Here is a 20,517-nt window from a genome sequence, read left to right on the forward strand (position 1 = left end):
AAACATGTAAACTCTTTAGAATAAGACATTAACAGTTAGGACTTCAGAAACAAACAATAATTAAATATGTTAATATCAATGTGTTAATTTCAATACAACAAAGCTAATAGAAGAGACTGCATTGAAAGTTTAAAAAAAAAGACTTCTGCATCATAAAACCACCACCAAACACAGTCATAAGTCAGAAGTGTGCGGAAGAAATACACTGTGAGATTTGAACAGGCAGTGGCACCACACAAAGCCATAAACAAACTAATCTACAACCTAAAATTACACAACCAATAATAATACAAACAGTATCTAATGCTGCAGTCCAGAGCAGATCTGGTCCAGTCGAGATCACACCCACCGGACATTTGCTAGTTCACCGTTCACAGTACCTTAGTCTTGTTAAGTTTCATCTGTGACCTGTTCTTCACACGCTTCTGACTCACATGCCGTCTTTCTGTGTGTATGAACATGAATCTGTGTTCTCATGTGTGCATGTGTGTGTGTGTGTGTTTGGGCATGTGTCGGTGTCTCTGGTCCTAACTCTCGGAGTGAATGCTATTTATAATCGCGGGTGGTGAAGCGGTTCTGGGTTGGGTTTGCATGAACGCAGTCTAACAGCTGAAACACACAGACACTCTCAGAGCCTTGAAGCCCCTTAGAAACAAACATGCCGTGTTCTTAAGAGCAATTCATTATATAAGTGCACACTTTAGTTTATACGGCTCATATTCGCTTTTGCATGCAATGCAAGATCATTCTAACCAACAGAGTAAAAGTTAACTATTGTGAGAATCAAACAGCCATAAGCCAGGTTTCCATCCAAGGATTTTTTTGCGATTTTTTTGTGAATATCAACACAATTTTTTTCCATTTAACCTTGTTGATACTTCAAAAGGTGGCGAAAAACTAGTTTGGAAACACTTTTTGTCGGAAATAGGGGTTTAACGCAAATAAATGTCCATATACAGCATCTTCGTTCATGGTGTTGCTCCCGAAAGAAGCGTTTCTCTGTAGTTCAAAGGCGCATTACATCTACATATTATATTCATGTTATTAAATTGCATATTGAATGATTGAATTATTAAGACGTGTTGCCTGTCAAACATCATTCATCCTTATTTTTGTAATTTTGTCTGTTTTCTACAATCTAATAAAAGTTAATCAGAAAAGTAATAGCTAGTTAGCACCCGTTTCTGAATATTGCTTGATCAAGTATTGATCTAAATAGTCTTTATCATGAAAAACCATGACACTTGTTAATAAAAATAGTTTTAAGTATAGAATTTAATATACAATAATGTTTTGTTACAAAATGGATGAGGAAAATATAGCATATGAAAATATAACCTTGAAAATCTTGGTGGCTTGTCAAAACTAAAAATGTGGCGTCTGTCAAACGAAGGAAGGCTGTTGGAGTTTCCAAAACGGACAAAAAGAAAAGTAAAATAAACAACGTGTTACGTCTGAATAAATGAAAGCCATAAAACCACGATTTCATGAGCAGGATCTGGCTACTTCACAAATGAAAAATCACAAACATGACACTTGTTCATAAAATAATTTTATAAATACCATTTATTAATATGTAGTATAATTTTATCTCAACCCTAATTATAAAAAATAAGGGGTTGAATTCAAAAAGCGTTGAATTGTTAAGACGGCAGCTCTATAGACCATTTAAAAAAGTTAAATATAGGCCTACACAAATAAAAATGTTGATGTTTTTGATCGATTTGATGTTACTGAAAACCAGAACAAATAACTTTTTTGGTTTGAATGATTTGAATACATGCGTTCTCGGCCACGTGTGTTTTTTTTAGGGATGACGTCAGTACGCACACCATTTTATAGGTAAAATGCCAATTGGATGGAAACCGGCTGGAGACAGTATATCTCACAAACTTAATTTTTTTACGTATATTCTCTTTGTCGATAGCAGTGTAAAAAGGAATGGATGGAAACTTGGCTATAGTCTTTTGCATCTTAATGAGCGACACAGAAAAGGAAAGTTGAGAGGTCAGATAGCAGTTAAGTCTTTGATCATGCACATCAGTCTTTGAAGGTCCCTTTTGAAACACTTACGCCGGTTGAACACTGCACGCGCATTTGTCGCACACAGCTGAACCGCGGCTTGTGTATTGCAAATACAGACGAGTATCGTCCATTCTGTCACCTTTTCCGGTGTTCTCCTCCGACCCCTGTCTGTCTTGTGCTTTGATTTATGATGGGCAGCATATATCTGCTGCAAATGCGACAGTGTACCCCTCTGTCCCAAACACATATGCATATAACATGCTGTATATAGGTAGTTTATAGGGGTGCACCGAAATTTCGGCCGCCGAAAATGGCATTATCGGTAAAAAAAAAACAAAAAAATAAAAAAAAAAAACAGCCGAAAACGTACACCGAAAATGAATGTCACCCGCACCTCCCATCCGTGCGCAAGCGCTTAGGTTTCACTCATGGTCGAGCTGTTATCACGCGACGCGTCTGCCTTTCAAAGATAAAGCATGTCAGCGGTATGAGAACATAAAGACGTATCTAACGTTAGCTGAACTACCCATTGACAGAAGCGTCAATCCCCTTGACTACTGGCGCGCGAACGAAGGCCGCTTTCCATTGCTTGCGCGGATTGCACGCAGGTATTTATCTGCCCCAAGAAGTGTTGCCAAGTCTGCGGTTTTCCAGTGGGATGTTTTTCCATGTCCGCGGGTTGAAGCGACCCCAATTATGTGATATTTAGACCCAGAAATGCAAATTTTAGCAGGCAACCCTGCAAAAAAAACACATATTTTACCCCCCAAATGCCATATTTCCCGAAGAACAGTGACAGACAATCAGAGACTATTCAGTGCAGCATCTCATAGAGACAGAGCATATTTAGGCCACGCCCACACCGGGGGGGAAAACAATCCAACGCTCTCCATTGACTTTGCATTGCGGGAGGCTGCATCCTTGTCATCTCGGACTTATAACAAAAAACAGAACAATGTCTAAAAGCTGATATGTGACAAAGTGTACAGCAAACAAGCTAAAAAACACAAAAATAAGTTTTTATAAGCTCTTGACCCAAAAAAACGAGAGTTTAAGGAGACAAAAGTGGATAATGGCAGTAAAACGTGACGCTTCAGCAGGAAGAATGGGTAAATTTTGGGATCCTGACACTCAGTATGTCTCAGTATGCCTATGTGTGCAGTAAATATGTTGTCACTGTTAAGTCAAATATCCAAATGTCAGTTTTATATATTATATTTCCTGTCGCTGGTTACGTTCCCCTGTAGTGGGTGTACTTCTCAGTGTAATATAACGTGTCGCGCTCTGTCTCAATGGCCTGTATCCACTTTTTTGTCTTTAAACGCTCGTTCTTTGGGTCAATAGCTTATAAAAACGTCTGGGTTTTTGGTTGTGGGTTTTGTTTAGCTTGTTTGCTGTACACTTTGTCACATATCCGCTTTTAGACATTGTTCTGTTTTTTGTTATAAGTCCGAAATGACAAGGAGGCAGCCTCACGCAATGCAAAGTCAATGGAGAGCGTTGGATTGTTTTCCCCCCGGTGGGCGTGGTCTTCAGATTATGACGTGTGTCGCTCTGTCTCTATGTTCTTAATGAGAACCATTCTGTGATTTTGTGTGCAGTTATTCAGATAATTGTGGATCTTTTTTTGCACAACTGTTAAAAAACTATTTTGTTTGATGAAACATAAAACTTGAAGAATAATATTACGCCTATTTGGTATTATTATTTATATTTATTGTTAAAAATATTTTAGGTTTTGTTATATAACTTAATATAAGTTTGAGTATTCTATTGGTTCCTGATTTTTTCATTTCAGATCCATTAAATTCAAGCAATTATCTATATATTAGACGTTTTTAAAAGAAGCCATTTTCGGCTTCAGTTTCGGTTCTCAGCCAAGTGCATCCAAAATTTTCGGTTTCGGCCCAGAATTTTCATTTCGGTGCATCACTAGTAGTTTATATGATAATAGTAACCTTAAAGTTAAGATATGCCTCTAGTTTTAATCATTTACGGGCCTTTGAGATTTGAGCAAAAACTTCTGGCAGTGATGTGTTTTTGTGAATTTCATTTTTTTGTGTCACAGCGCTGGATGTATGGTGATTGTAAAACACACGGAACACTTCAGTACATGATTTCAATCAATGTTAATCAGGTCAATTTTGTTCAAGAGCAATGCACTGTGGCTTTAATTCAACGTGAGCGGGTAGCAGCAAAAATAGACTCGCGTCGAAACGATCGCGGTGCTTCTGCTCTGCTCCTGCGGTGCGATGCCGCTCCGCCTCTGTGATCGGTGTGATTGCTCTAATCTATTAACATGGGCGCCGAAAAAATGTGCAGTGTGAAACCGGCCTTACAATGTAATTATAGTATATAGAATTCAGAATTCAGAAACCCTTGTTTTTAGCGACACCGGTGGCTGTTAAGTGAACTGCAGCTGGCAACTTTTTGCTCATGCTCACACTTGCGTACAAGAAACTGAATGTGATTCAAGGCCCCGATATACTCAAGGCAAGTTCTTTTTCGTCCTTCGCTTAGTAAAAAAGAACCTGGAAATACCGTTACAGCGATATACTGTTAAAGAACATCCTAACACCGCCCCGCTGCTGAGAGCGACATTTAGATAAATATGTAAATATGTGCTGTGCGCTTTCCTCTCAATAACAAAATAAACACAACAAAAATGACAGCCTTAAGGAAACAGCAGTTAAGAAAGCATCTGATCATAGAGATGTGGATATGTTTGTTCCTAATTAAAATTACACCTTTATGATAGTTTGATCATAAAGTATTTATTTTGAGACTATAGATTACATAGATCTGACGATGTGTGGTAGTTTGAATGAATCCCTTTTCTTTGCATGACACATTGACATTACAGTACAGAATGGCTCTTTTGCCATTACGAAGCGCAGACGACGTCGCAGAAAGGCAGCCCTGCGGCTCGGAGGTGAACTCGGTTCTTTCGAACATTGTATAAGCATTTGTTTCATGTGTCATTAAACGGAAGAGAGCCTCTTGGGAGAGTGTAAATGTCAAATCCTTTTGATTTTCCCAGAGTCCTTCACAAAAAAAAATCAGTCTAAGGGCTTTCACTGACAACCTATGAAGTCTGGGAAGGTCTCATTTTTTAAGTTTCGTTACAAGCTGTTCACACACTGGCAATAAAAAAGTGATTAATACATTAACATTTTTATATATAGCCCCTTTAAAAGATTCATAACATTCATAACAAGTGACACATCAGTCGAATTCAGACAAACAAAAGATTAATGCAGATGATACTGAATGATGTGGCAACATTTGAAATGAAACATGGGGGGAAAAAAATCTGTATTCACAAAATGTACAATAATGTTTTTTATTTATTTATTTATTTTATATAATTAATTAAAAAAATCTAAAAAATCTGTGTGTGTGTGTGTGTGTGTGTGTGTGTGTGTGTGTGTGTGTGTGTATATATATATATATATATATATATATATATATATATATATGTTTATATATGTTTATATATACAAAAATGTACTTAAAATTAAGTAATTAATGACAGAATTTTAATTTTTGGGTGATTAACCCTTTAATATTCACCAACATAAAGTTCTGTTTTGCTGTTTATAATTTCATTAAAAAAAACAACTAAGATTCTAAAACGTTCTACCTGTTATGTGTCATAAACATTAGATTACTACCAACACTATTTGATGTAATACATCACCATATATACAATACCTTAGTTAAAAGAATCTTGTTAATTATAGCCATAATTAATGAGGATTTGTGTGTTATTACAGTATGTGCTCTTACAGTCATGAGTGTCTCTGTGGCTCTGCGGTCCAGACTTTTGGCCCTCCGGTAACCAGCTAGTGAAGAAACTTCATCCGTCCGACCTTTCGTCGAATCCAATGAGAAATCCTGCAACGGTTTAAGAAAGAAATGAAAAATTAATGAATTCAAAGAAACACATTACTGATGATTTTGATGAGTTACTGCTACCAGGCCATCTGAAATCTGATTGGATGATCCAGATTGAACTGGCTTGAACGACACTCAGCAATTTACTGAACAATAGCAACAATGTTTAGTGCTGTACTGCAATTTACACACTATTGTCAACAGATGCAAAACAGTGATTTTTTTTTATTACAAAAACAAATAATCATTAATTAAACACCATGTTAAATGAGTACCTGTTTCTGGTTGGAGAGGCGTCGTTCATTGCGTCCTGCTCTCTGATTGGCTGTATTAGAATATGAAGGGAAGAATATTTCTGTTGAAGAATTCGTTGTGTCCATTTGCTCTGGAGTGTTGACAGCATCTTGACACTCAAATCTCTCAATGACCTGTGAACGTCTGCAGCAAAACACACAGAGGTCAGAACCGAAACAATGGAAAATATGGCCTAATCAGATGCTTTCCTTTCATCACAGATCTTCTCATACTCTATTTTGGACCTAAAATAATGGCTTACATGAACAGAGTTAAATGCGATGTATAATAAACTAATAAATGCATTAGAAAAATAAACTAATTTCAATATTTATACCAAACATTGCGGGATGTTTACATCTACAGAGGAAGGATGAAAAATCACTACCGGTGAGAGCTGAACCTGACCCCATAAATAACCTCAACATGGTCATAACTCAAACATAAAATGTGACTGGAAATTGTTTTATGACATTAAAGCAGTGACATTGACTCAAAACAGAATCTAAAAGCCGGTGTAATGTAATAAATAAAAAAAGGTAGCAACTTTAGGCATGTATTGCCATTACCTTTGCGTTTTGGAGCTAGCTAAAGCCCTATTCGGATGGTAATTGTTTCTCATGGGGTCGTAAGGTATTTTCATCATTGACAGGGGCTAGTCATTGATTTTATTGCCATCCGAATCCAGAATGTCAGTGTTTTTCTCACACCACCCGTGTAAAAATCCCCGGCCGAATGACCTACTGTTTTTGTTTTTAGACCAACACCAACGTCGTGTGGTGATTTAATTGCCGTCCGAATCCACATCTCTGAGTTTCCAAGAATATATCACTTCAAAATTCACTGTTTATATCCTTTTTGACCCCTGCGGAGCACCGTACGGTTGCGCTTCGCTGTAATTTGGATGCAGTTTAAAGATCTAAAGACTTTTATTACTGAAATGCTGGCAAGTATTTACAAGTGCAATATAATTCATCACCGCTCCAAAAATAAAAAGAAGAAAAGCACGTAAACATTTGAAATGGTTATGCATGTTAAAATAACCGCAGCATTATGTTTACCTCATTTAAATGAGAGGCTGTATTCACTTATTTCGGCTCATTTCCATGTGGAATAAAATGACATCCTTTATTTTGAGATAAAATACAAGACAGAAAACCATTTTAACTATAATGTGCGTCTATACATCTTCCTATTTTTAAACAGATTTAAATAATTAGGATATTATTTTCCGATTATTAAATTAAATATGCATTTTTTTCTTATTATGCCAAGCATATGACATTTTATTTACAGCATACAATCATGTTATTGACCACGTGAGTAGGTTCCCAGGATCACAAATCGCTCCTCCACCGTGAATAAATCACCATCCAAACGCACAAGTTTTATCACTGAGGTGGCATGCAAATTAATATTTACGGATTTCCACGTGAGAAACATTTACCATCCGAATAGGGGGTTAGTTCACCCAAAAATGAAAATTCTGTCATTAATTACTTACCCTCATGTCGTTGGACACCCGTCAGACCTCCGTTCATCTTCAGAACACAAATGAAGATATTTTAGTTGAAATCTGATGGCTCTGAAAGGCCTCCATCGTGCATTTTACACTCTCAAGACCCTTAAAAGGTACTAAAGACGTCGTTACAAAGTCCATCTCACTACAGTGGTTCTACAATAACTTTATGAATCGGCGAGAATAGTTTTTGTGCGCAAAAAAACCCTAAATAACGACTTATATAGTGATGACCATTTCAAAACACGGCATCATGAAGCTTCGAAGCGTTATGAATCAGTGAGTCGAATCATGATTCGGATCGCGTGTCAAACCGCCAAACTGCTGAAATTTGCAGATTCAAACTGCTGAATCGACTCACTGATTCATAACGCTTCGAAGCTTCATGATGCCGTGTTTTGAAATCGTCATCACTATATAAGTCGTTATTTAGGGTTTTTTTGCGCACAAAAACTATTCTCGCCGATTCATAAAGTTATTGTAGAACCACTGTAGTGAGATGGACTTTGTAACGACGTCTTTAGTACCTTTTATGGGTCTTGAGAGTGTAAAGTGCCATTGTGCCAATGGAGGCCTTTCAGAGCCATCAGATTTCAACTAAAATATCTTCATTTGTGTTCCGAAGATGAACGGAGGTCTGACGGGTGTCGAACAACATGAGGGTAAGATATTAATGACAGAATTTTCATTTTTGGGTGAACTAACCCTTTAACACAGACAAGCTTAATTTCCTCTGCAAGAATTTAGTGATTGAAGGCTTTTCTCAGCAGAGAGTACCTGAGATGTTAGCATGTGATTGATTTGTAGTATTTGTTTAACAAGATGAATTTCAGATGTCTTATACGAGCAGATGGCAGAGCAGAGGGACAGACACAGGAAACCAGCGACAACAGCCATGAGCAGAACCCCAGACAGCAGTCAGTCTTTGTCCCAGTGTACACCCATGTGTTAGTAGGAATAATTCATCTTTTACACCAGTTTCACACCGAACTGAAGCAGCGGCAGACGGCCAGCTTATGTAGCGTTTCTGATGCACAACTGATTTCTGGGGTACCACATTTAGCATTTCCTTTAATAACAGCCATCATTTTTCTAATTTATATAAAAATATTTGTATATTTCATATAAGTGGGCTAATAATGGAGCTTCATGTGGGCAGAAATCACATGACCAGATGAATATGAATCCTTTTTTTTAATCTCAGTTGCTAGTTGTGGAATAAATTGAACAATATTTCTACAATGGCACCAGCAACTGAAAACATTTGCTATTGTGTGAGCCATTTTAGCAAAGCATACACACAAAAAAATGAGTGAAACTTTAAATTCCACTCATTAAAGCAAAATTAAACTCAAACCCCATTGTGAAGCTGTTAACGAAATCGTTTGTGCCACATAGTTGTCAGTCTGAATTCACTGTTAATCTGCTCATTGAAATATGAGCTGCTTGCGGTGTGAAAAAGGCTTTCGTCTTTATGACTTTGATTCTGAGATGTGTGTGTGTGTGTGTGTGTTATAGTTTGGCCCCAGCAGGTGGAATGAAAGTAAGCAGTGGGTGTGTCAGTGGGCGTGGCAGGGCGTGGCACAGGGCAGGAAGTGCAGAGTTTCAGAAGACTGCCTGAAAAAGAGGAGAAACAGATCAAATAAAAAGCAAAAAAGACATAAAAAGCACGAGAGAAATGAAAAGAGAACAGCGCAGAAGTAAAGAAACATTTCAAATCACAGACACAGAACTGAGCAGATACAGCGTTCAGTTCTGCATCGAGATTTTAATCAAAATGGAAGAGAGATTAGATTGGAAGTTCAGTTGTACACAGTGTACACTAGGTGGCGCTAAAGCTGCAAGAATGAGATGAATGTCATGATTCTAAGTGCTAAAGGCACAGCATTAGCTCAGACAGATGTCAGCACATCCTCCCTGCGTCTCAGTTTCTGAACTTGCTCGCCCTGAGTGTCATTGACAGATAACCGGCTGGTTTTTCCTGCCGGCTCCAGCAGGTGGAGATATAACCTCCGCGCTCGCTCTGAGACGTAAACACAGCAGGCGTGTTGGCTGGGACTGAGCGAGCAGATTGTGTTTATACTGCAGGGGAAGTAGCTGCGTATCTTCAGTTCCCTATACAGAACTGTATCTGCTCAATTACGATCAGACTATAATGTCTAATGTGGCTATAAAATAATTTCTGTGATTTAAATGCATGTATATTGAACTAGAATGTGTGTGTCATTGGCTCTGGTACAAACTCTAGTGACTTGCCACCTAGACAGCATTTTTAGGCATCATAAGCACATAAAATCTATTGCAAACAGTACCAATACTAGATATTGTTGACATTTCAAAGGAAGTATCCTTTTGCATAACACCAGGACATGGTGATTATACACTTTAGTTAGGATTAGGGATAGAAAAGCAGCCAATAAAAATTAAAAAACGTTTCACCGAATATTTTTGTGCAACTTAGAGCATCAAGTAATTAACTTAACTTCACATTAGTATTAAAAGTGCAGTAATTTCTTTCTCTGTTAAAAACGAACAGCGCTTCAGAAGTTGAAAATAAATGCACATATACATGAGACTCCAGTCATTTAAGTGGGCTAATAATGGAGCCTCATGGGGGCGGAGATCACATGACCAGATGAATATGAATCTAGCTAGTTGAAATGTAACATTTCTGCAATGACATCAGTAACTGAAAACGGTCATTATTGCGCGAGACTGCATTCAAGACAAAAAATGACTTTAAAACTTTAAATTCTACTGGAATCACAGAAGGATATTTTATTCAGTTTTAATAAAAAAAGTTAAATAAAACTAAACTATTTCATCAAGTATTTCTGTATTATTTTTTAAATAATATTATTTGTTAATTAATTTATTATTATTTATTTTATATTATGTAATTTTTTATAATATTAATTGCTATATAATACAAGAATGTTATTTGTTAATATAATTATTTGCTATTATTAAACCTGCAAAGCCTTACATATGAAATAATAGCTCGAAAAATAAAATGTATTTGAAATGGAACCATTTATTTAACTCTTAGACATGTGATTTTTGTCAACTTTTATGACTCATACTTATTTAATTTTCATTCATACTTACTCATACATACTTAATTTTATTCAGAGCAAAAATATGCAATTTGGTGCAGTCCGAGGATATAACGCATGTGGAACACCGAGTACAATAGGTTAGTTTTGATCATTTAGAGGCCTTTTGTGTATTAAAAAAAATTATATAGTGGGGTTTATAGGGTTAAACGCTAAAAGGGTTAGTTCACCCAAAAATGAAAATTCTGTCATTAATTACTCACCCTCATGTCGTTCGACACCCGTAAGACCTCCGTTCATCTTCCGAACACAAATGAAGATATTTTTGTTGAAAGCTGATGCTGAGAAAGGCTTCAGATTGGCCTCCATTGGCATTCAGTACATTTACACTCCCAGGACCCATAAAAGGCACTTAAAACGTCATTACAAAGTCCATCTCACCACAGTGACTCTACAATAATTTTACGATGCGACGACAATAGTTTTTGTGCGAAAAAAAAATCAAAATAACACCTTTATCTAACTTGTTATTGTCTTCCGTGTGTGCCTCCACGACACATGCGCGAGAATATGACGCAGATCCGGCGTTCGGACACATGACCCAGAAGAGATTTGTTTACAAGCAGAGGAAGACGTGCGTTTCTAAGCTGTTGAATTCTACATTGATCGTGCTTTAGGTCTCGGCGTAGTTCTCAAAATGGGACTAAAGTGTGCATTTCATGGATTCCCGAACGCTGGCACTACGTCATATTCTCGCGCATGCGTCGTGGAGGCACACACGGAAGACAAGAACAAGGTGGATAAAGGTGTTATTTTGATTTTTTTTGCGCACAAAAACTATTGTCGTCGCATCGTAAAATTATTGTAGAGCCACTGTGGTGAGATGGACTTTGTAACGACGTTTTAAGTGCCTTTTATGGGTCTTGGGAGTGTAAATGTACTGAATGCCAATGGAGGCCTATCTGAAGCCTTCAACAAAAATATCTTCATTTGTGTCTGAAGATGAACGGAGGTCTTACAGGTGTCAAACGACATGAGGGTGAGTAATTAATGACAGAATTTTCATTTTTGGGTGAACTAACCCTTTAAGCTCTGCTGCCCATGTAGAGTGTTTCAAATCAGTTACTTATAAAGATGCTGTCTAAGAATATAGCTGCCTCACTTGGGTTTGAAACCGAGCCTTTGTGTGTGTATCGCTCATCACCTTCGATCACGTCCGAACAGTCGTTCCACTTCCTCCCTGCCTGGGCTCCTTGCGCGTGCTCGCAGCTCCTGCCGTTTTTGGCTGGATCGGTACGCTTCCCGATGACTGAGTCTCCGTGCCCGCGGCACGTCCGCCAGGGCGGCGTAACCCTGCCCACCTCGGCCCGCCCTGCCCACACGGCTCTCTAGACTCTGCTCAGAGTCCAAAGAGCTCTGAGAAGAGGACAGGGATGATGGGAGGATGTTTGTGTGGCATGTGTGTGAGTTTGGACTGGAGAGCGTGTCCGGGCTGGGAAGGGGACTGAGATTAGCATCCGACGAGGGCGGGAACTCCAGCGATGGGGCGTCCACTGAAAGATGCTCCTCTGATGTGCTGAGTCTTTGTGTGTTGTGTTTGTGAGTGCGGGCGTTATATGTAACGCGCACGCCACTGGAAGTCTGTGTGTTAGCAGCAGTGTGTGGGTTGTGTGACGTGTGTTTGTGTGAGTTGACTGGAGAGCTGAAGAGCTCAGGATCAAATGAGAGATACCTGGGGCGTGAGGAAGAGGAGGGCGAGGTGGAGGAGGAAGAAAGCAGAGGGGGCGGCTGCTGCTGCGGTAGTGGCTCTCGCTCCTGCTGGCATTGGTGCTGTCGTCCTTCGTCTTCTTCGGGTTTAGGTTTTTCCAGCGAAAAATATCCGCTCTCCACTCGTGGCTTACGACCAGCACTCAAGTTTCCCGAGTCTGAGCGTGAGAAAGACAGAAAAATCAGTCAGTATCCTTACAAAAATGTACCATGGTAACATTACAGCTGCCAAAATACCTAGTTACTACTGTAAAATCATACCAAATGAATCTGGGATCTCCTTCAAACAGTGTAAAACGCCTGTCATTTTGTTTAATCCTGTGTTTAATGACAGTGGTGGTGACTAACACCAAGTTACCACAGTTTTACTGAGGTCACAATCACTGTAGTATTTTGTAAGAAGTTATAGTTACTGTGGTTTTTGTGAGTAAGTGAACCTATTTAAATGTTCTTTTCATTTTGCCTGAAATTGGAGGTCCAGTGACTTTATTATGTGTGAAGTGGACGTCTTTCTTCTAAGACCAAAATAACTAATGGTTCCTGGTGGTGTAATTCAGTATTATAAATCACATGTACTGAACATGACGGCAATAGTAAACTGTGGCATAGTAGTCGCAGTCAAGAAAAGATATTTCTCTAGATTTTAATGGAGAAAATTTGACAAACCTCACTGTTGCTATGATGAGAGGCATTTGCAACAAAACTCACCACCCACAATAGAGTACAACAGTGTTCGCCCACCTTTAAAGAGGCCATGGCTTTGAAATTATTTTTCCCATTAATGATTTAAAAACACACAACTTTAACTGCTGGTGTCACTGCTGGTCAGGGTTGAATGATTTAAATGATAATTTCGTAAAATTTGCATTGTTTTATTTTTGTACTTTGGATTATTTTCTCATCCAATTTTTTAAGGAGGCACTGCCTCCCTTGCCTCCTCGGAGGAAGTGCCCCTGATATTTAAGTGATTTGAGAGCACAGGGAGACTGACTATTATGTAACTTGCAGTGCTTCATGGGCGGACGTAAAAGAGTTCCTTTGGCGAGATTAGATTGCGATTCCCTGATTGGTGGGAATTTCTTTTGCAGAATCATGGATCATGTAGTTTTCACTATGAATTCTGCTGTTAAAGGTGGGGTCTAATGCTATTTCATGCATTCTGACTTATTTACACTGTTAAACAGTTGGATTATTATGCTAAACATTGCCACAGAAATACTCCGTTTTGAAGTTTTGGCCAATACACTCCTTCAGGATTCAAATACGCTTTGGAAAGTTTTTTCCGAGTATGGCCCTGTATGACGTCCATCAACGAGCTTCGTTCGGGTTACGGGAGCCGTCGGCAGCGCTGCCATTTTGTTTTTTAGACCACGAAATCAACAATGTCACTAAAGAAGTGAGTTTCTGGTTGTGGGGGAAAGATAACCTTGTTCAGCTTCCCAAATAACCCAGCGTTAAGGAAACAGTGGAAGTTTGTTTTTCCGGAGCAGCAACGGAGTTCTGCAAGTGTGTTTGTTTGTTCCCGCTCATGAGTGGAAACCGCAGGCGGTGAGTGGAACTGCATCAAATGTCTGTGTTCTGTTGGCAGTCGTTGCTTAAGTGCATATAATGTGAACAACACAAACGTATAGTGAATTGAAAGTTATCCAGGGATAATGCCATGATGTATTTTGCGCGTGTGTGTGTGTGTGTGTGTGTGTGTGTGCTCATGACTCTTTAGCTCCGCCCACTGCACGCTTCCACAAGCTTGGCTGTTTTCGGAAAGAATCGGTACAGCGTATCTGTCTTTTATAAATCTGATAAAACTAAAGACTCTTCAGAGATATGAAGGATGCAACACTACTCTATAGTTACTCAAGATTAACATGAGACTGTGTGTGTTATGTACCCGACTACCCTTTAACAATTATTAAAACAAACAAAAAAATCTAAAGAAAGAGCAGAGCTCTCTGCTTTTAAACAACAACAAAAACTTTTATTCTAGCATCATCTATTTTTAAATAAATAAAGAATAGCAAATGTTAGTGTTAATGGAAGATGAATAAAAAGATGCGTCTTCAGACGTTTCCTGAAAATAGCTTAAGACTGAGTGTATAAAAAAGGAAGAATATACTAAATATATTTTATATGTGTAAAATATATATATGTTTTTTTTTTTTAAATCATAACATATTTAGGAATTAAAGGTTTACTTCACCCAAAAATTAAAATTCTGTCATTAATTACTCACCCTCATGTCGTTCGACACCCGTCAGACCTCCGTTCATCTTCGGAACAGAAATGAAGATATTTTAGTTGAAATCTGATGGCTCTGAAAGGCCTCCATTGGCACACGATTTCAAAACACGGCCTCATGAATCGACTCACTGATTCATAACGCTTCGAAGCTTCATGAGGCCGTGTTTTGAAATCGGTCATCACTATGTAAGTCGTTATTTAGGGTTTTTTTGCGCACAAAAACTATTCTCGCCGATTCATAAAGTTATTTTAGAACCACTGTAGTGAGATGGACTTTGTAACGACGTCTTTAGTACCTTTTAAGGGTCTTGAGAGTGAACATTGTGCCAATGGAGGCCTTTCAGAGCCATCAGATTTCAACTAAAATATCTTAATTTGTGTTCTGAAGATGAATGGAGGTCTTACGGGTGTCGAACGACATGAGGGTAAGTAATTAATGACAGAATTTTCATTTTTGGGTGAACTAACCCTTTAATAGATGTAACATTTTTAATATCTATATCTAGAAAACAAAAACTCAGAGTCGGGCAGGTCATTCCACCAGCTTAGAACAGTCAAGGTAAAGGTCCGTGAAAGTTGAATAAAAAAAGCAACATTTTGAACAAAAAGATGAGAACGACGATCAAAACATAAAGGGAGTAGATCGAGTCCATCAACACCCAATAATGACCTCTTTCTGTGTCGACATGTGATTCAGTAGCGTTATGAGGTTTTGGTTGTTTGCACATGCATACTTGTGTACGGCATGTCTCTGTTTTAAATGTCAAATTTAATATGTATTTTTGTGTCATTTTAATATTTCGTCAGCTGATTCCCAGGTTCACAACAGTATGTCATAACCTTGTTTTTGTTAGTTTCAAATGAATTGTACCCAGTTGACTCAGGCTGCCGGTGCTGCAGCTTGTTGGTATAGTGGCTCGACTCCATGTTCCCTCCTGCCACAGAGTGGCCCGGGTGGGCGGCACTCGCTCTGCCTGAGCTATAGTGCTGGGGAGACACACCATACTGCTGCTGCTGCTGGTACTGGTGACTGTCACCTTCGCAGGGCCTGGTTCCTGAACACACACAGAGAGAGAAAGAGAGAAATGTACAGACAAGCATAATATTTAACTAACCCGTAGTCAAGAACAAAGAGCTCTTTGATGTTAAAAACACCTGTGTGTGTGTGTGTGTGTGCAGACAGTCAGACACACGAATGTAACTGTCTAAACTTGCAGGCTGATAACAAATGAGCTATTGTGCCATGATTTCATACACACGCTGATTTGCGCTCAGCACCACACCCCACACTAAACACACACTCGCAGATTAACGTCTGTGTCTTTCCTGTTTCCACCTGACCGCCCAGTAATACCTTTTTGATTAAATCATAAAAAAAAAAAATCACTCAGTGCATTTTTCTGCATGAACCCAAACACACACACGCCTGCGTGAGCCACCCAGCATCCCAGCGGAAGCACACACACATGAGAATTATTTACTGGACAAAATATGCCACGGTCCGATCATATGTTCTCCAAAAACACCCATAATTCATGTATTGATTTGATCCCAGTGCTGTGCTATGATTGGTCGGATCATGCTGGTTTTGGACTTACAATAAACCCATTCATGTTGTGCTGGGAGCATCGACCTGTTAGAAGAGCAGCAGCCTGACAAAACACAGGTCAGGAGGTCAGAGCAAAGTAAATAAACCCTAACAATAACACAATCCGTTTAAAACACAAAATATGACCCAAAATAAAATGAGAAAATGGCTGAGATTTGTTCTAAAAAATATTTTAAAATATAAGAAAAAAAGAAATACCAAATTTTTTTTAAATAAGAATATGTTTGTTTAAATAAAATAATACTATATATATATATATATATATATATATATATATATATATATATATATATATATATATATATATATATATATATATATATATATATATATATATATATATATATATATATATATATATATATATATATAAAATCATTACATACACATATAGCTGATTTTAGGATTGTTTGTTCTAGAAAAAAAATAAGAATATACAAAATATAAATATATTTTATAGGTTTAAAATAGAAAAAATAATATATATAATATATTTTTTTAAATTATACAATATTTAGGAATTAATAGATTTAACATCTTTAAGATCTAGATCTATTTCTAAAAAAAAAATGATTAAAATCAAGTTTATTATAACAAACAAGACGGCTGTCCCCCTCATTTGTGTACTGGCTATCCAAGAAGATCTGGGTCACAAAATCCTGCTTGGTAAAATAAAATACTAGCCATTAAACCATCCCGACTAAGGAGGAAGGATTTTTATGAGCAAAGATAACAAAGAAACGTCTCTTCAGATTCCAGAGTAGATTCCTTTAGCTGTCATTCACCAAATGAGGTGACGTTGAAATGAGCTGAAATATTTGTGTGTAGGTGTGCGTGTAAGTTTGTAACTCTTTTCCAAGAATGAAGACACGCTCATGCTTACGTCAAAACAAACACACATTAGTTCCGTCCAGACGGAGATGGAATGCTGGTTAGTTTTGGTCTAGTGCTGGTTTAGCAGGAGGACTAACACAATCATATTGTTCACTAGTAAAATCTAGCTGGTGATACTGATCTGTAGGTTTATTGACTAAAGAACGCTTGCTGATTAAGCTAGTTAAAGGAATAGCTTATAACAACATTTTAAAATCTCACAAGTTGGTGTATCTGTGTGTGTGTCTGTGTGTGTGTACCTGTGGTGTTGGAGTTTCCACTTTCCGTTTCTTCTTCTGGTTTTGTTTGTTGGTTCGTGGGAACACCATCAGCGCCTCCTGCCACCTGAACACATATACAGTGTTTCGAGAATTATTTCAAAACAGCAATTAGTTAGTAATTGCTTATCTAATCGTACAGATTGAAATTAATGTATTTTACTAAATTACTATCATTGAGTTAGTCATTAGTCATTACTTCACTTATTAAAGGTGCACTATGTAACATTTCTGCAGTAAAATATCCAAAAACCACTCGGCCAGTGTTATATATTTTGTTCAGTTGAGTATTTACAATATCCCAAATGTTTCCAACTATTTGTAAATCGTGAGAAATTGCTATTTTACCCGAGGAACCGGGACGTGTGATGGAGTCGCCTGTTGATGGCGTCATATCTGCGTTAGACTCGGTTTCCGGTTTTATTTTGCAGAAACGCTTTACTCTCAATGCAGTGTGAACAAGTGTCATAGCAGCCGCTGAGAGAAGCACAGAGTAACGTCATAACATCATTTTCAACACACTCAGATGTGTCTAATATGATAAACTGAGCTGCGTTACCTCATACTCATGACCAGAAAAGCGGAAATGGTGACGTCAACTGTGTCATAATAAAACTCCCACTGCTCGTGAGGCTTGTGTTGTGTTCATCTTATTAACAATCATTCCTGCGGCCTTGCTTAGCTCCACAACACTTGTCCTGCTCTGCTTCACACTACAGTAACGTTAATAATCAAATCATGAACATGATTTCTGCCCGAGTCCTATCCCAATTCTTTCCCACCGGTTGAGGTGAAGACCACATGTCCCAAGATTCTGTGCTCAAACTTGGCGTCATCAAACTACGCCTTTGTTTTGAATAGGCGACCTCCAGCGGACGGAAAAGTAACATAGTGCAGCTTTATTGTCTAAAACCAAACCCATGTACCAGATGAACAATGAGGAATTTAACAAACAGTTAAAATCATTGCATCATTTGTAAAAAATAAAATCTTTATCTTTATTTGTTTCATGTTAGTTTCAACATCTCCTGCTTTCTAATATGGTTATTAGGTGTTTTTCCACCATAAATAATAGTTGTATTCTTATCTGTAAGACTTATAAATTAATGCATTTTTATGCTTCTAAATAGTGAGTCCTCTATGACAAATTTCTTGTGATATTCTCTGTTTGTAAGTAGCTGTTAAATGAGTAAATGTTAATGATTAAATACATCAAAGACACAATTAAACCTCAAATAGATCATGGAGTGAGTGTGCATGCATTACTGAAAATGAAAACAATTTGATGTGGGATGTTATATTTACATTTTAAATCATCATTGCAGTATTGTATTACCATCAGACAGTTGTCATTACGTCTTAAAGGGATAATTCACCCAAAAATGAAAATTATCCCATGATTTACTCACCCTCAAGCCATCCTAGATGTATATGACATTCTTCTTTCAGACGAATACAATCACTACCAGTCTCTCTTTTATGGACTTCAAACCAGAAACAGCCATTCACTGTCATTATAAAGCTTGGATTAGCCAGGATATTCTTTAATATAACTCTGATTGTATTCGTCTGAAAGAAGAATGTCATATACACCTAGAATGGCTTGAGGGTGAGTAAATCATGGGATAATTTTCATTTTTGGGTGAACTATCCCTTTGAGATCAACTGTGAGATATGAATTAATGCTCATTCTTCATCTGAGTGAGTGTAACTCACCCATGTATGATCTCTTTGCTCTCAGCACGTATGTAATGGTCTTTCTCCGGTGTGCAGATGCACAGTGAGTGTTTCTGACCCGTCCGGCTCTCACCGTCCACAACATCCACACACTGATTCAGGTTTATGGTGCCCTGTGGAAGAGTGCTGGCCTGAAACACACACACACACACACACACACACATTAGTAGCTTCATCAGCATTTCAATATTAAGCAGCACAACTGTTTTCAACATTGATAACAATTAGAAATGTTTCTTGAGCAAACCAGCATATTAGAAGGATCTGTGTACAAAAAAAACCCTTATCACCAACTTACCATTTGACAAAATCAGACAAGATGTGTGTGTCTCAGCTTTATACCATTTCCATTAGTTAACATTAATTAAAGCATTAATTAACACTGAGCAATGCATTTGTGATAGTATTTATTCATCTTTGATAACATTAGTTAAACAACCTAATGTTCATTGTTAGTTCATGTCAGCTCAGATCCATGAAAGAATATTAACAGTATTTTTAATTATTAGTTCATGTTAACTAATGTTAACAAATTTAACCTTATTGTTATGCGTAACAGGCATGATTTGTATAAATGATAAAAAAAATATAACTGCTCGATATAAAAACAAACAGAAGTCTATGGTACATCCTTATTTAGATAGTGAAGTAAACGTGCGTGTGTGTGTGTGTGTGTGTGTGTGTGTGTGTGTGTGTGTGTGTGTGTGTGTGTGTGTGTGTGTGTGTGTGTGAACATGTGGCACATGACCTCCCTCAAATACACATCACAAAAACACCACAAACCAGTTCATTCTCCCTGTATTTCCTCACAAACCTCCTCTGACATTCATCCAAGTTTCTCTTTCACAACATCTCTCGATATTTTACTTCTTGTTCTTGACGAGTCACAAAATTCCTTCTTTGTTTTGCAGCCAGCATTCACACACACACACACACACACACACACACACACACACACACACACACACACACACGCACACACACAATAACTCTTTCAACGGGAAAGACTGACACACAGAGAAACAGTGACCAAGCAACACACACACACTCATCAGAAATTTGGAAAGAGGAACAACACAAAACCCTGAAAAAAACAGGCCGTCACTAAACGCTTGCCTTTCAAAGTTGCATTTTCAGCTTCCTTTTAATCGCTTGTTTACGGTGATTCTCTTTGGTGCGGCTGTTGAACAAGTTTGCTTGTTTTAAAACCACTGATCACATGAC

General features: G+C 37.9%; 1 protein-coding gene across 6 annotated transcripts in view; it reads right to left on the minus strand.

The window, feature by feature from the left end:
* LOC307119796 (uncharacterized protein) overlaps positions 1-20,517 on the minus strand; it is an 81,254-nt gene that overhangs the window by 31,850 nt on the left and 28,887 nt on the right. For 4 of the 6 annotated variants that reach the window (XM_079806339.1, XM_079806336.1, XM_079806337.1 and 1 more), the window contains exons 4-10: positions 19,273-19,424; positions 17,539-17,623; positions 16,395-16,448; positions 15,668-15,851; positions 11,996-12,716; positions 6,198-6,360; positions 5,815-5,922 (exon numbers count right to left, since the gene is read on the minus strand). In XM_079806339.1, the coding sequence (XP_079662465.1) occupies positions 5,815-5,922; positions 6,198-6,360; positions 11,996-12,716; positions 15,668-15,851; positions 16,395-16,448; positions 17,539-17,623; positions 19,273-19,424 (1,467 nt within the window). The remainder of the gene's footprint in view (positions 1-5,814; positions 5,923-6,197; positions 6,361-11,995; positions 12,717-15,667; positions 15,852-16,394; positions 16,449-17,538; positions 17,624-19,272; positions 19,425-20,517) is intronic. The other 2 variants (XM_079806341.1, XM_079806340.1) reach the window with 2 other exon arrangements.

The sequence above is a fragment of the Gobio gobio genome, assembly GCF_949357685.1.
Source record: "Gobio gobio genome assembly, chromosome: 23".
NCBI classification, from domain to species: Eukaryota; Metazoa; Chordata; class Actinopteri; order Cypriniformes; family Gobionidae; genus Gobio; species Gobio gobio.